This window comes from Oreochromis aureus, linkage group 15 (assembly GCF_013358895.1).
Source record: "Oreochromis aureus strain Israel breed Guangdong linkage group 15, ZZ_aureus, whole genome shotgun sequence".
Classification (NCBI taxonomy): Eukaryota; Metazoa; Chordata; class Actinopteri; order Cichliformes; family Cichlidae; genus Oreochromis; species Oreochromis aureus.
In genome coordinates this window covers 23,393,562-23,410,983 of record NC_052956.1, presented here as the reverse complement: position 1 = coordinate 23,410,983, position 17,422 = coordinate 23,393,562, and the positions used below count along the sequence as shown (strand labels likewise).

Below are 17,422 nucleotides of genomic sequence, written 5' to 3'. Positions count from 1 at the left end.
AACACACTACAAAAACATCCTCCCTCCTCAGATACCCCCGCGTGTGTTAAACTGACCTCACCGCTTCCTTTGCATTCATTCAGGAGCAACACGACCACAGTTAAAAGAAAAAAAAAAAAAAAAAAAAAAAAAGTGTTTCGACACCAACTCAAAGCCGCCCAGCGCTGAGATTTCACAAACGAGCTTACGCCTTTCAGCGCTGCGACTTTTTACTGATAAAAGTTCACAACTGCAGCAGAAACTCCAGATTTTACAATCTCTTAAACATAAATGGAAACAGCCGATAGTGTGACCAGATCTGAAAAGAAACGGCAAAATCAAAAACACATCTGCTGAAAAACCACAGAGAAAGAACACAAAACGCTCCCCAAACTCCAGCTGAAGGCAAAAGGACCAGCAGATTCTGCTCTGCGTCTCATTTCAGATCAGAATTATGGAATTTGAAGTTGATCACAGACGATTTTAGTGCGCCCCAGGGTGGCTGTGGCTACAATGTAGCTTGCCATCACCAGTGTGTGAATGTGTGTGTGGATGGGTGGATGACTGGATATGTAAAGCGCTTTGGGGTCCTTAGGGACTATTAAAGCGCTATATAAATACAGGCCATTTACCATTTACCATTTAATGGTTTGTGACCAAAACATCATCAGATAAACCACAGAAGACCAAAGGGTAATGGTGAAAATTTGTCTATGTTTGCACACTGCCTTTGCAAAACTTTTTGTATTGAAGTCTTTATTTTATACCATAAGAAACAGGAATGTTTGATGAATAATAACCCTCTGTGGGTGAATAATACAGCAGGAGACCAAAGGTAACATCCCCCACTGTAATCTTCAGCTCACGAATCTGCTGTAAAAATGTACCTGAGGTGTTACAGCTGCTCATCTCTACTCCACAACAGTAGCCATTATATTAGTTACAGGATACTAGGATCACCTTAATTCTCTCTGGCACAGATTCACGGTGCTGAAAACATTCCTTTAGAGATTTTGGGTTCAAATTTCCTGGCTGCACATCCCTGATGTGAATCTCCAGTTCCACCACATCTCAAAGGTGCTCTGTTCGAATGAGATCTGCTGACTGTGGAGGCCGTTTGAGTACAGAGAAGTCATTGTCATGTTAGGGAAATGAGTTTGAGACGATTTGTGACATGATGTGTTATCAGAAGATGGGTGCGCTGCGGTCATACAAGGATGGATGTGGTCAGCAGCAATACTCGGGTAGGCTGTGGGGTTTACACGATTCTCATTTGGTCTCAAAATGTCCAAAGTGTGCCAAAGCAGGAGCGGAACATGGTGTGGTCTTCTGCTGCTATAGTCTGACATGTTCTTCTTCTGCAGACCTTGATTGTAATAAGTAGTTCTTTGAGTTATTGTTGCCTTCTATGACCTTAAACAGCCTGGCCTTTGTCACTCACTGGACATTTTGTCTTTTATATATCACTCTCTGTAAACCCAGAGTTGATTATTTGGGAAAGTCCCAGCAGATCTTCAGTTTCTGAAATCTCAGACCAGCCCGTCTGATACCACCAACCATTCAAAGTCACTTAAACCACCTCAAGCACCCAGCTCATTAATTAAATAAACTAATATACTGTATTTTATTCTTTAGTAACTAATCAAAGCCGGCCTGGGTACATTCTGAACATTAACAGTATCATTTTTAGCAGTTTTCTGATACACACAGTCTAACATCTCTTGCATGACTCGCCCTCTGTACTTGAGGCACGAGTCCAATACGTTTAATATTACAACATTTTTTTAACTTCTCCTTCTTTCACTGTGGTTTTTCAGTCATCACTTTTAATGGCCAGGACTTTAATTAAGGAAGCGGCAAGTTTCCCCACTTACGGTGACCTCAGAGATCATGCTGTCAAGCACAGGAAGACATCTGCCTACCAGCGAGCCCACTAACACAGACACCGTTCCAGTACTTCTCACACTAACTTTGGTCATTCGACATTAAAAACTGGACATAAAGCCCCCTTTTGAGAGCAGCAGACACAGGCAGGGTGATCCTTGCACATGATGTCATCTCACCTGACAAATTGGATGTAAATGAGCTGCAGATATCCCGATTAGATTCGACATGGTTGCACAGAGCTAAGTAAACATTAAACGCAAACCAATTTCCTTTTTCTGATCACACGACATCGCCCAGACGGAAACAAACCCACTTCCTGGCTCTTATCACAGTGGCAGGTACAATGGAAGCAGGTGAATAAGGTCAGTATCCAGGTCACTCACGTGCTGACATTTAGCAGTTGAACACCAGCGTTGTAATTAGACGCTATTACTGCTGATCATCTGCCATTTTAACAAACTTGCAGGCAGGTGTCTTCACTGCACTTCCTGCAAGACTCAATTCAGGAGAAAAATTACCCAACTTCTTTTATTTCAATTGCAGGCAAAAGCCTGTTATGTATAAAAACTTCCTGCTGGACACGGATAAGCTTCTGGCAGGTAAATGAGCTCATGCAGAGAGCTGAGAACACATTAACAGATCTGACTACACATTTACAGGCAAAACAACTCTCCTCACACATTTATTACAGATTTTACTACTGTCCTCCAGTGTAAATACTTCTTTCACCGCTTTGCAAACATGCGTTTTAATATAAAATGATGTTGAAACACTTGTGCAGACACATTTCGTCTAGCACATCTGGATCAGGGAATATGAGACTGGAACATGTGCCTTTTTTCTCACAGACATTCGTTGTTGCCTCGGGCCAGCGTACAGCTCACCTCGCCAAACTGTAGTCAGAGACAAGGGTCTTACTTGACTCAGAGTCCATGCAAAGTGGTGGCAGCTCTGCTCTTATCTATACTAATTACATAAAACAGGTAGGAAAATGCCAAGTGTGAGATCGATGTGAGGGGTTAAAGGTGACGCTCAAACTCCAAAAGCAAACATTCACCTCTCAATCATCGACCTCAAACATTCCTCCTCTCACTCAGTACTATTACTCAGTTTAGCAGTAGCTGGAGCAGAAGTGCAGCTCACCAGAGGGGCTAATTGAGCCCCAGCGATTGGCCAGGAAAGCACAAAAAACAAAACGTGTATACTGCATGTTGCCGCAGGAAGCAATGAATCGCAAATCATACAAATGAGTCAATTAAATTCTTGAGGTTCTCTTCCTTGTTAAATAAAAATGTAATAATACCACATAAATGTAAGATAAGCCCAGTGATACGTTTCTTTGTACTGATGTTTGCCTTTAAAGTAAAAGTTGCACCTTTTGCAGCAGCTAAGGTGAACGCTTTCCATTTCCTGTTTGCACTTTGTCCAAGTTTCACTGCTGCTCGCAGAAGAGTTGGCAAAGCAGGCTGGCATCTTCCATTCAAACCACCGTTGATCAAGATAATCTGCTAGAAGCCAAAATACTCATGAGATTTTTAGTGCAGCACCCTCTGCGCTACTGGAACCCCTCACCAACTGTTTGGGGAACACACACTTTTACCGAGATAAAGGTAGTCTCTAGGCCAAAACTTTCAAAATAAGAGTAAGCCCGTTGCAATGATGAAAACAACAACAACAAAAAAAGTGAATACAAAAAAAAAAAAATTTGTCCATAATTTGCATCTATGAACATGTCCTTTATTTACTGATGGAGGCGTGCATTTCAATTAATAAACAAACGTAGGAAGCATTTAGGTTTTTCGCGTTGATCACACTTTGAAACAAGTATCCCAGCTTAATTTGAAGAAATCTGTCATTAATGGATTTTAATAAATTATAGCACTTAAAGTTTAATGTTAGCTGGTTAATATCTGACTCTTCATTTACTGTATCTAAGCCAATCTGGTCCTCTGAGGAAAAAAAAAATGCTGCCCAATGCAACTCTAAACTGTCCCGTCATGAACAATGGTCACTTATCCAGGGTCCGGGTCTCCCCGGTCACCTCCTCCAGCTCTTCCAGGGGAAACCAAGGCTTTCCCAAGCCAGCCGAGGGACGCTATGTCTCTAACATGTCCTGTGGCTGCTCTGGGAACTCTTCTCAGTAGACGCATAGGAGTCACCTAAGAGCCATTCTGGTCAAGTGGCCGAACGACCTAAACTGGCACTTTCGATATTGAGGACCAGCAGCTCCACCCTAGTCCCCTGTGTGTGCCTCAACCTTTGGAGGAAGCCCATTTCCACTGCTCATATTCTGGATCTCATGCCTTCGGTCACCTCGTGGTCATAACTGAGCACAGGAGCGTAGAACAACCAGTAATCGATTAACCACAGTGCAGAACCGGTTATAACGGACTAAACAACACAAAATTAAACAAAAATTAAATGACAATCAACGAACAACATTCTTATTCACATTCTTTCTTAGCTCCAAAACTCAAACCTTTTCATTACATCTATAAACAAACTATAAAACAAAAAAACTATAAGATTGTATATTAACTATAACTATATATTAAATAATTAAATTAATATCAAAAACATGAGGTCTAAAGTCATATTGAGAAAACTGAACGTGGGAGTTTAGGGCTCACACAAAATACTCGACAGTTCGGAGAAGTTAAAGCATCCGAGGACACAAAATCTAAAGAGACACTCAACAAAATAAATAAAAGATTTTATAACACACTTTTAGTTTCAGACAGCAGCTGTGTGATGATCGGGATCAGAGTTCAAGCTGGAAACTTTGTGCTTTTCAAGGGATTTTCTTGACTAATGAGATGACAAATGGAGCTCGAAAAGCTAAGCTGGGATTTTAAAAGTTAAAAAAGAGTTGCTGTTAATGGGTTTTAATTCAACATCTTATATAAAAGGAAGTAAGTGACAGGATTAAACTTCCTCACATTCACATTTAAAACACTAAAACTGAACACTTTACTCCTTTAATAGCATTTTTAATCACTAACATTTATAAAAGTATATAATTTTAATATTTTAATTTAATTCAAGTTGAACTATTCATTCCTGGCTTCAGTTTTTTTTTTGGACTCTAGTATAGTGACTTTGCTTTATTCTCTATTCAAAATAATCCTTATTTAATTTTATTTATATGCTGAGCCTTGGTGCACATTGGCTGCAATTAAACTTCTTATTAAGTCATCTGTACCTTGCTTATTATTAAGAATTTATAAAATCCTGGAAAAACCTGGAAATGAAACATAAAGGCTTATTTGAAGAGTGTATCAGCAGAGAAAGAGCCCAGGCGAAAGTCATTAATGAGCTTCTCACAGGCTCAAACAATGGACCCATTTCTGCAGTTTATTACTGAGACTGGAAAACATTACTGGGATAAAAGGAACTACATTGTGTGAGTCATACTAAACACTGTTGAGTTTGGTTTAGTTCAAAGAAGTAAGTGTGACCACTGATCACCTGTAGTGAGGTCATTGCACAGGCTTCCTGTAAAATTGAGCAGTCAAACTTGTAATTCTTGGTTTTGAGACCCTGCATGGTCTCAGATGTGCTCGTACGCTGCGACCCTGCTCAGGTCATCTGGATCAGGCCTCCTGGTTACTCGCAGCTCTGCACCAAGACAGGTGAACACACGTTTACCATATATGCTCCATGCTGTCTAAGCATCATAATCAAGGTTGGCATGTTCCAAACTTTAAACCACATTAAAATAGTTTTTTTTCTTATATTATGAATTTTAATCTTATTTTACATTTCTTTAATTGATTTAACTTCTGGATTTTGACTTCCTCATTTTTTTTAAACCACCCTAGTGTAGCCCTATGATTGCCGTTTATAATTATATATTTTTTGGATTATGTAGTAACCCGTTTACACTGTCTGTATGTACTGCATATGGAGAGCAGATTGATTTTGTTTGTGTAAATAATTTATGTACATAAGCCATCTACTCTTATGCACTTGAAACACACCTGGAACTATGGAGTTCCACAGGGTTCTGTAGTGGGGCCCGTAATTTTCTTCTTTACCTTATTAAAAGAAAAACCTTGGAAATTTAAATTTTTCTTACCCTGTAGAATCATGTGATCCCCTAAAAAAACAAAAACAAAAAACCAGTTTTGGGTGAAGACATCTATCTTGCTGCTGTAGGATATTAGCCTGAGCTCGATCTTTGGCTGCTCTTCTCACCCACCATCTAATATCTATCAAAGAGGTTTTTAATATGAAAATGAATGTGTGTCTGTAGAGCTTCTACAGAGGGCCAAAACTGCCAAAATCCACAACAATACACAAATAAATCATTTCATTATGTTTTTTTTCTTTTCAGACATTCCCTTTAGGGGTCGCCAACATCTGCCTCCTATATCCTCTTCTGGTACAACAACCCTCTGCATGTCCTCCTTCACTACATCAGAATCAGAATACTTTATTAATCCCTAAGGATATTATGTAATCCATGAATCTCCACTTATCTCTTCCTCTTTTCCTCTTGCCTGGCACCTCAATCTTCATCATCCTTTGTCCAATATATCCCACCTCCAAACCATCTCACCCTTTCCTCTTTAGCTTTGTCTCCAAGCTATCCCGCTGAGGCACTCATTTCTAATCCAGTTCCTCCTTAAATGCGTTGCTTGTGGGTTTGCTTGTTAGTTTATCTACCCTGTAATAGCCATCTCATCTGCATACTGAATCGGGAGAGAACAGGGATTTTTTTTAAAGACGTAAAATGTATGTAGATAAATTAAAACAAATGAAAACAAATGATGTAAACAAAAAATAGGGAGGAAAAAATATGAATGAACAAAACAAATGTGAAAAAAATTATAAAGTCAATATAAAGAGGGATTAATTGATAAATATAAAATCATAAAATGTTAGATTATTTTTCTGCACTTAACTGCATTAATTTTTAATTGACATCAATTTCAATTCAATTCAATTCAATTTTATTTATATAGCGCCAAATCACAACAAAAGTCGCCTCAAGGTGCTTTATATTGTACAGTAGATAGCACAATAATAATAAAGTCATCAAGTCATTTATTGATTTAGGTGATTTAAATCCTTTGTGCATTTTAACAACATGTTGGTGAAAATGAAGCATATGTGCAGATGCACTCAGCCCCGCAATGAGATTAATGATATTCATATAAAAGCAGAACCAGACGCACGTGAAGCTCTATAAATCTGACACAAAGACAGCAGCCGGGTCATTTCAGAGACACATTACATCCACTATGCATTCATTTCCTGGAGACACCCTAACCATAACCCACAAGCACTACTTCCCTAACCCAAATCCTTACTCAACGCTCAAATCATCTGATGATCGTGGGAACAGGTACACAGAAAATAATTTAGTCTTTCACCTTTATACTAGTCTTGAATTTCTGGTGATAATTATGTATTTTATGGGGCAAAAGTAGACTTTTTTTTTTTTTTTTTTTAAATAAAAAAGCACCAAAGAAATTATTTTATTTATTACTTCATGCCCACCCCACTGCTTTATGTACCTGCACCTTCAGCCAACTATGAATCAGATTTAAACCCACAACCTTCTTGCTTTGAGGCGAGAGTGCAGACCTCTAGACCCACATGTAGCGGATTTATTACAGAGATATATGACGGAACCTGTCACAGTGCTTTAAATGGCTTTTATTTCACTTTAAAAACAGTAAAACCTTGAAATTTAAGAGTAAAGTCAATATTTTACCCCATTTCTTTTTTGGCCAACACAGACCATCTGCACAGTTTATAGCAGAGACTTTTGGATTCTACATCTTGAAGACCCATAATTAGCATTTTGGAAACCACCATGTTGGTTTTTATAGTCAGAAGTGACCACATCTGGACCAGAGGGTGGAGTGCTAAGTTATCAGCCAATATTCATTTGCAACAAACAGTCTGCTTACACACTAGTATTTTACTCATTAAAACTTAAGCACAGTTTTAACCATATTAAAAGTCAGATAATTCCATTAAAACACTCTAACAAGAACCAAACACACAAACAAACATAGCAGAGGGGTCAAAAGGTGAAGCCATGCAGACAGCTAGCGGTTACAACTGGTGATACGGCGGCTAGTCTACTAGCTCTTTTCCACTTGTACCTATTAAACTTAACAGGATGTGACTCAGTTTTGATTGTTTTCCATTAGGATAGAGTAGGACATAATAAGCGTGGGGTCATTATAGCAACACAGCCGAAAGTCCAGTGATGTTATTGATTTGCGACACGAGCACCACAACAATGGAGGATGTTTGTTGAGGCGATGGTATACCTGCTGCTCGATCAGTGGCTTTTTGTCAAACTCGGGGACTTCCGTGTTGGTTTGGGTTTCTGGATTTCAAAAATGGTGCTTTTAATTTTCATGAAGGAGATGCTGTCATCAATCATCGAGTGACACCACTGACTAGCCAATCGGTGGCATGCAATCACATTTTTGGACGTCCACAGATCACTTGGAACCCCAGCCAAGTAAGTACTAAAAAAAAAAAAAAAGTACCTGGTACTAGTGGAAAACCCTAAAAACTGAGTCAAGTCAAACCAAACTGAGCAGTTACATGTGGAAAAAAGCTAAAAGCATGTCCTAAGTCCTGCATATGAGTAATTTAAAAGAAATATACATCCTCAAGAACCATATTTGTAGCTGTAAACATGTTTGCTTTTGCTGTTTGAGGCTATTTTAAAATAGTCTATGAAGACTGACTCACTACTGGAGTGGAAGTTAGAGGAACTGCAGTTTTGGCATTTATGCATTAGTTTCATGTTTTAAAACTACTGAAGGTTGCTGCTAGCAAAATGAACATTAATTTGTGATTTTTCCATAAAAATGATTCTCTTCATGCATTTTGTGTTAATCACCATTTGCCTTTGGTGTAAACAACATGTATATTCTGTGTTTGGGGTGACATGAGCTGCGCACCTGAAGATTTACAACGACTACGAGAGTTGCAAGTATTTAAAAGCACCATAACACTGACTCCCTCTCTCACATACCTGTGCTACTAACATTCACGTCTCCACCTGAAGCACCACCTGGCCTTGGCAGCCATGGAAACCAGCAGAGTAGAGGACACAACAAAGAGACACTGCTTTAAAGGATATCCTTTATTAAAAGCAAGCACATAGTTTTGTAATGCTGGTTATTGTTGCTGAGGAAGAAATTTAACACATGAACCACTGGTCACTGTCAAATAACCTAACATGACTTTTTCAAGTTTTCTAACATTCAAATGCGAAATTTAGAAGCATTTGGATGTGATCACAACAACCTGAGAAACATTAAGAGGTCATAATCCAGGTTAGTGAAGTTCAAACTGTAACTGTGTGTAAATATCACATTATCCAAAACATTATCCAAATTTTGAAATAATACAGACAGTATTATTTTTATTCACCCCACCGAAGCTGCCCGTTTTAAAAGTTTTAAGCTTCATAAATTGCTGTAGGATGTGCTGAGTGATGAAGGGCTGTTAGTGCTGGGATTAAGTACGTTAATAGGGTGCTTTCCAGTGCAGGAACTGGTGGGCTGGTTCAGGTTTGAAAATGCCCCCTATAGGGCCAGATTCAGGGTCTTTTCAGGTTAGAAGAAAAGCACCTAATCAGGGGGAGGCCTTTCTGAGCAGCCCCTTAAAATGCTAGCAGAGCTTGGTGGGGTTGAGGTAAACAGAGACAGCAGCAGGCTTCAACAGTGTAAAACTGTCAAAACAAACAAACGCAACCACTAACAATGCCACAAATTATCTAGCCATCTACTATCAGTTCCTTTCATGTTTGCACTTCTCACAGACCTGTCAAGACACTCAAAATTATTAGCCATATAATGATTTACAATTAAATAGAGTTTGCAAAGTGCTTTGACACGTATGCAACAGAAGGACACCCAAACAGAAGATTTATAAAGAGCTAAACACTAAAGTTGCACAAAATTTAAAAGGAAAAAAACTATTTAGGACATTTGAAGATTTGAGGCAGGCAGTAAGCAAGACAACTAAAAGATAACCAGATAGTAAGAAGACATCACCCAAAAGCAAGTCAATAAAAATGTGTTTAAAAGGGGAGATTTAAAGGAGTTTCCTCATTCCTGATCCATATTAATGCTTGCAACTTTCACAGTGGTCACAAATGATGAAGCAAATGGAGATCAAGTATTCTCTGTGCATTTTGTACTAAAGGCCAATTTGTCTTTAAAGGAAAATTCCTCTAATTACTGTTAACAGTAATGCTAACAGCAAGCAGTATCCTCCAGACTTGGGAGCAGACAGCAGGACCCCACATGAGGTCTAAGGTGAGCGATGGCTCGTATGAGGCAGATATTTCTACTCTGTAGCTCCACACCCAGATGTGCTTTAAAAGATATCAGTAAAGAGAAGAAAGCCAGACCAGAATCAGGGTGATGTAACACCGTCTGCTAGAGTGAGTAAGAAGCTGAACTGTTGCTTTTTGCACCAGCTGGAGGCGAGAGTGACTTTTTTGTTCACACCACAAAGGAGGCAGTTACAATGAGTCAAGCCCTGAGAGATAAATGTACAGATGACTTTCCCCAGGTATGACTGTGAAAGCATTGGTGTTATTCTCAAGATTATTCAAATGTAGAGGAAGCAGGTCTGGATTTTTTTTAAATGTATTTATTTATTTTAAAGTGTGTTGGTTTAAAGCTGAGAGCTCAACCAAATCAAACTCCTGAGTTTCTGACACAAGAGCTCTGATGGTAACAGGTTACTGTGACTTTGAGGTATTAAGTTTGAAACAGAGGCTGGGTTTTTAGGATCACCAAGTCTCAAGGAAAACTCCATCTGTGTAGAAAATCAGTAGAAAATAAAAGAGGACCTAAAATCGAACCTTGCAGAACACTACAGGTAAACTTACTTATGGTGACTGAAAACGGTCCTTTCTAATAGATCTTTAATTCAGTTAATTAAAAGCAAAACAAGCCCCTAACGCTGCCTTTTTCAGAGATGAACTGGTTAACCCTTCAGTACCTCTGTGCCCGGCCTGCTTGTTCGTTATTGCACTCACAGTAAAGGAGACTCTTTGCAATTCTGAAAAAGTGACAGATTATAAGACTGAAAGTCAGAATACAAGTCTCCTACAACTCCATGCATGCTGCTGCTGCTCCTTTGCTAACTTGCCGCTGATGCGACACATCAACTAAAAAATGCTGCAAGACCAAAACCAGGAGGCTGCAAAGCTCCGTAAAGTTTTGAAAGCTGTAGGAGAAAAATTCTCTGCGACCTTATCGCTGCTTATCGCCTGCTCAGTGATGATTAAAAATATTGCGGTTTCAGCGTTTCACAATCCAGGATGGGACTGTGTGTGTATGGTGAGGGTGGTATGGGATGAGGGTGTAGCAAGGCGACCTGCAGAGGAGGGGAACTTCCCTATACTTTGCCACGACTCCTCTGGCCTCCTACACACACACACACACACACACACACACACACACACACGGCAGTGGCAGGACTACAGTAAATCAGAGCAGATGCATCCACCCGCCCACAGACGGAGCTCTCAGCTTATGATGTGGATGCAAAAGGAGGAAAAAAGTTGAGAAATTCCAGTGATCGAGTCATTTTCGGCACAAACCAAACGAGACCAGTTTCCACCTCTTCGCCTCTTTAAGCGTTCCTGCTGGAACATCTACTTTGGGTTTTCAATCAGCCAAAGAAAGAAATGACACTATAAATTATACTGTAGTTTAAGCAAATAAAACATTTTTGTAGTTGCAATATTTTTTTAATCTATTATTATTATTAACCTGGAGGCAGGAGTGGGCAAGCAGGTCAGTCTCTACATGCATTTCTATGAATTTTTTTTTTTTTTTAAATGCAGATGCACAGAGATTCCCAGGTGGCAGAGAAGAGAGGAAGATTCTGCAAGAGCTGGAAAAATCCTCTGCAGTCACTTTATTTCCCGTTTTCACTTCTTCTTTTCCTGCTGCACATGTCACAATTTCTTTTTCTCAGTTGTGACACCTAGACCTCATGTTTTGTTTGCAGTTTGTCGGCTGATATCTGCCTACATATGCTGACTGACTGCAGCAGGCCAGTAAATTCAGCTTTGCCCTTGAATTCTGAGAAAATGTCTGCACCAACAAATTACATGCATATTTACTACATTAGCAGACTTTAAACAGGTGTGATTCTTAGCGAGGGGATGAAAAAAAAAAGGCTTTTGTGTGGGGGAAACCACAGAAAACTAACGCTGTAGGTGTGATGATACATATTAGCAGATACTGGAAACAAGCTATCAAATGTGGCTTTATCTGAAAACTTCAGAAGGAGTAGCGATGGTATAAATACACGTCTGCGTGTTTGAAAATCACTGTAGTACGCTATAAAGCTGTCAACAAATATTCCATAAATTGCACAACAGAATATTTGCTCCATCAGTGTCCGTGTCCACATCAGACCATAACCCCCACCCTAACAAGTGAACTTCAGTGGACAGGTATGACTGTAGTTCTCATTTTTTCCCCGTTTCTTTTAGACATATTTGAAAATCATGTTGCCAGCAGGCGTATTGCTTCATTGTTGAAGCTTGTGCCCATCTTTGATTCTAATCTCATCTTTGAGAGACAAAATCATGCTACGACCACCTTAAGAATACTGCAAGGATCCATTCAGCGCTCAGGTTTAGTGACACAGACCCTCATCCATGCTTTTTTCCTTTTGTTTAGATTATTGTAATGACTTTCCAAAGAGTATCAGTCATAAAGCAAAGTGCAAACACTATTACAAAAACTGAGAAACGTAAACATATTACACCAGTTTTAATGACTCTACACTGGCTCCTTAGAACTCCTGTAATTTATTTTAAGATTTTACTCATTACTTTTAAAGCCCTTCATGGTCTGGTCCCATAACATAGACTGGCAGAGGGAACAGTCAGGTGGAGGGAGGAAGAAGATCTAAGGTCCGACAGAGATGGTGAGGTTGAATGTCTGTAGGAGAAATCTGAAGTTTAATTGGGAGCCAGTGAAGCTGTTGCAGAACAGGAATGATGTGGCGAGTTGAGAGGGGTTCTTTTTCTCGATTTACTATTTTATTCTGTTATGCTATACAAATAAAACTTGATTATTTTCCATTTTTATTAAAAGAAAGAATCTTAAAAATCTCAATGCTTAGACCTGACAGTGAGAAATGAAGAGATTTTAAAGAAATTTTGCACCCGTGTGGAGCTTTTTAAACAAATATTCAAACATGATTTTGATTTTGTCGGCTAAACTGTGAGAATGCACGAGAGTCAAAGCCTCCATCACTTCATTTTCATGTTAAAAATTGGAAATCAACTTCCTCATAGCAGCTGTGTCTTCATATCACAGAAGTGGTGAGACCTGGACGTACGCATGTTTCAGTGTTTTCTTTGTGCACATTTTTTGCCATTTAGGCCAAATAATGTGCACAAAAAACACTCCTTTGGTCGCCAGTATGTGCAATAACAATAAATACAGGCTATCAGCTGGCTGTTTTATCACTTTCTTTCACTTTGACCACCCTGCTGCTCCTCCAACCCCAAACACACGACTGTGAAACAGGAAGTGCAGCCGCTGACACAGCAATGCCAACCAGGAAGTGACATTCCCTGTGAAAAAGACTTTTCCTCTGCTGAGGAGCTCAGCCACTGACAAGCTGCAAACAAATACAGCCTAACAGACTGGATGTGCTCGCACAACCCAACCAGTGCTGGAAACGCGTCTGCAGCAAGAAGTTAAAAATGAGAGCATCACTACGTTTTAATCTCCAACCCATCATGCCCTGCAAACTTGCTGCAAACAGTGCGTGTTCATTTGGGTTTGTGTGTCTGTGAGTGCGTGTTGTAGCCTGCTGGGAAACGCATTTAGTGATGTAAACGCAGGTGGTACGTTCAGCAGTGGTAAAAACCAGAAAACCAGTAGATGGTGAGAGATAAGGTGAGGCTCAGAGCGGAAACAAGAAGCTTGCGAAGAAGCTCTGACACAAAGTTGAATGCTTCCCCGAGTGCGTCTAACAGTGACGGCCTGCCCACTTTTCTTATATTTGGCGACAGATTTCAGCAATTTTTTTGGGTTTTATTTTTAGATGTGTCTGACAGAATGATGCCTGCCTTGGTCGCTATGCGATGGACTCGTATATTTGTATATCACCGTCTGCAACCACGCAAGGACCACTTAAGGGTTTTTTGGCATCAGACCATTAACACTGGGCTTCGTGCACAAGTCAACACACTTGATAATTATTTGTGTCCACATAGGATTAACTTCTTGCCTGTGGGGGTTTGCAGCAGTCTCTAAACAAGCACAATTCCCACCTAGTTTGCAAACTACCTTCTAAATATCTCACCCCAGTGCTTCGGTTCTCATTTGTTTTGATGGTCCTTCATATTATTAAGCCGCTTCTTTAGACAGGCTCTAATCGACTGTCTTGGAATGCACCTACCCACAGTAACACTTAGTGTATTTGGGAAATCCCCTGTGAGCTGGACGACCATTCGAACAAGAAACAGGTAAGGAGCAGTTCATGTGTCTCCGAGCTCAGTGATGACTACCAAGAAGATGGAGCTGGAGATCATGCAGAGATTGACAGAGTCACTGGACAGGGAGCGGACTAATCATTATTAACTCATCACTGCAGGAGAACATTTAACACTCCTTCCTCCAAAAATGCAATCAAATGCTTGCAGCTCACGAGCTCTAGCAGATATCGCGGCCAAAGTTCAGATCTGTTGAAGTGCAGAATGTGACAGGCTCAACACACGACGATTAGAAAAGATGATTCCAGCAGGGCAGGGAAGGGGAAAAAAAAAGAAAAAAAAAAAGAAAAGAAAAAAAAAGGAGGAGATGTTGATGCCGTGAATTAGAAAGACTGAATGACACGCTGTGAGTTTTCCTTCTATAGGCTGACCAAAGGAGGAAAACACTTTCTTCAGAACAGTTTTCCATTCACGTAGACGTGCCGCGGTTGTGTTTTCTCAGTCGCTGGGATTGTTGTTGGTCAGCACAGATTATAATTGTTACGACTTCCTCCAAATAGCACTCTCTCCTTAAAGCTCTTAAGGTAATCAGGAAAAGAGGTACAGCAAACAGACCGGCATCCTGCTGGTTTGGAAACTCTCCCCTCTGTGGCTTCCTCAGCAGCGAGCGGGTTCTACACTGGGGTGGAAAGCAGCATCGGCATGCTTGAGCCTTACTTTGATCCAAGGAATCGAATCATGCTTATTTATGTGCACACACACACCCCGGATTTTTTAAAATATTCTTTAGGACTGCTTATTAAATAGTGCAGTGACAACTAACAGGGTGGGTTTAGACAGTCACCAAAGAGCCTCAGCTCAGAATCAAACCTGTGTCGCTGTGTTCAGCCCTGCAGCCTATGGTCACCTGCTCAACTTGTGTGGCAAACCGGTGCCTGAACTCCGACCTTTGACCAATAAGTTTATAAGAAAGGTAAAAAGAAAGTTGTGTGGCACTGAGCCTCTGCAGGTGGGGTGAGGAGAACAAAGGGATGCTAAGGTGCTGAGCCTCATTTCTATACAACTAATTGGGTGGATGTGGGATGTGAACTTTTTTGAATCCTGAAGGTGAGACATGCTAGTTAAATTCTGAAAACTTCTGCTTTAAGGTTGTGGATTAAAAAAAGAGGAAAAAAAGGAAAGCGTACAGAAAAAAACCCTTTGGTTTTACCTTCTGATCCACGATGGAGCAGACGAGCTCCCTGACGGAGGACAGCGACACATCTCCGGGGTCGAGGGTGACCGCCTCCCTTGTGAGTCCGATCTGAAGCAGGAAGGAGATGCCGTGGAACGAGCCCCGCGAGTTCGTGGGGCTGGGCGCCGACTGGCTGCCGTTGGAAAGCCGGCTGCAGATGGTGGCCGGCGGGCTGGGGGAAGGTGATGGGGTGGGTGGGGCCGGGTGATGAGGTAGGGCATGGAACGACCTCGGAGAAGCTGGCAGGGGCGGCGGGCTGTTATCGGTAGACATTGTCTGCTATCTGTGACGTGGTGGTGGGAGAACGACCTCGAAGGTGAACATCCAAAATTGAAAAAAATGAAAAAACGGTCAGCAGAGCGTCGTGCGTCCAATCATTTGTCCCAATTTTTCAGCACTGAAATCCTGCGAATAAAGCTTCCTTTCACTGCAGAGCATCTCTGAGGCCAACCAGAAGAAAAATAGACTGAAGTAAAAGCCCGAGCTCTCGGGGAGATCGCCTTTAAAGAGTTTTATAACGCAGTTAAATCCTCAATAAATCCTCTGACCTGCTGGATGAGACTGCTGATCGGGAGCAAGAAAACAACGATGAAATGCAGCAGATCTTCCCCGTCTCTGCTGCTTTCACTCAAAACATCTGCTAGAAATAAAGACAGAGGAAAGATGAATCAGTCAGGAAAAAATAAAATCTCTCAAACTTTAAAATCTGTAAGAAACTTGCACATAAATAGACGTCAACTTTGGTGGCACTGAAATCCTTACTGGAGAAGCTAAATAAAAATGTTTATACTCAAGAGGTTAAAGCGCAATCATTAACTTAATGATGTAATGATTAACTGAACTATTCCATCTTAAAATGTTTGTGTAATGCCACAGAGGGGGCGCACTTTTACATCTTTACCTATGCTAAAGGTCACAGTGCACAGACTGGGAAAGATGAAAGGAAACGTCACAACAATATAACAATATACGCTCGAAAGCCGGGTCCTTTCATGTGGCGTCATCAGAACAACTGCAGAACAGTTCTTAACATCAATATCAAAATATGAATGTCTAAATATTGTGAAATCTTATCTTAACATATTAAGCTTAAATACATGTGAAAATAAAAAATAAATGACCATAAATACGCAAGTGGAAAACGGTGCAGGTGTGTTATGCACAGCTAATTTTCAATAAGTCATTAGTTCCATGAAAATGTAAATGATTTAAATTGTTTATGTCGAGGTTAAAGACAAATTTGTAAAACTTCCAATCTCTTGTAGCCGTCACAAAAGCCTGTTCTGTTGTACCTTTAAATTTATTCATAAACATGGTTTTTATTAAAGATGCAGGCATTGACGACTGGTCCCTCAGCATGAAGCCCACCTGACTGTAAAGAAAAGATGGAAGAAGAGAAGCCTCCTTACTGAGGATTTGGGCATGACAAGTGAGCCTAGTGATGCGTGAGTTTACAGGTCATTGGCCAATGAGCACATCCTGGATAATCCTCCTTCTTGACTCCAATAACGATCGTAATTTACAAAATGAACTTCAGCAATTTTATTAAATATGACCTGAAATTAGTGACTGAGCCCAAAAACTCATCAAGAGAGTGTTTACTGAGGTCACAGATAAACTAAGCACAGGTCCCATTTCGATGTTTTAAAGCCTGGAATCTTCTTGGGTGTTGCACAAACATGTCACCTCCTGTGTCCATGATGCTGCATTATACAACACCCACAAAGGACGCATCATACTGCTGCAAATGATTTTTTTTTAAAAACACACAACGCAAACATAACGTACGCTGAATGTTGTACGAGGGATCACATGATGCTGATTTCCTGTTGCCAGTAGGTGGCACTGTGACTGTGACT

General features: G+C 40.4%; 1 protein-coding gene across 2 annotated transcripts in view; it reads right to left on the bottom strand.

The window, feature by feature from the left end:
• Positions 1 to 17,422, bottom strand: part of LOC116329513 (serine/threonine-protein kinase D3) — a 54,301-nt gene that overhangs the window by 34,858 nt on the left and 2,021 nt on the right. Inside the window, exon 2 of one of the 2 annotated variants that reach the window (XM_031751543.2) lies at positions 15,540 to 16,200. In XM_031751543.2, the coding sequence (XP_031607403.1) occupies positions 15,540 to 15,836 (297 nt within the window). In that variant the 5' untranslated portion in view covers positions 15,837 to 16,200. Of the gene's footprint in view, positions 1 to 15,539; positions 16,204 to 17,422 lie in introns of both variants that reach the window. The other variant, XM_031751544.2, reaches the window with a different exon arrangement.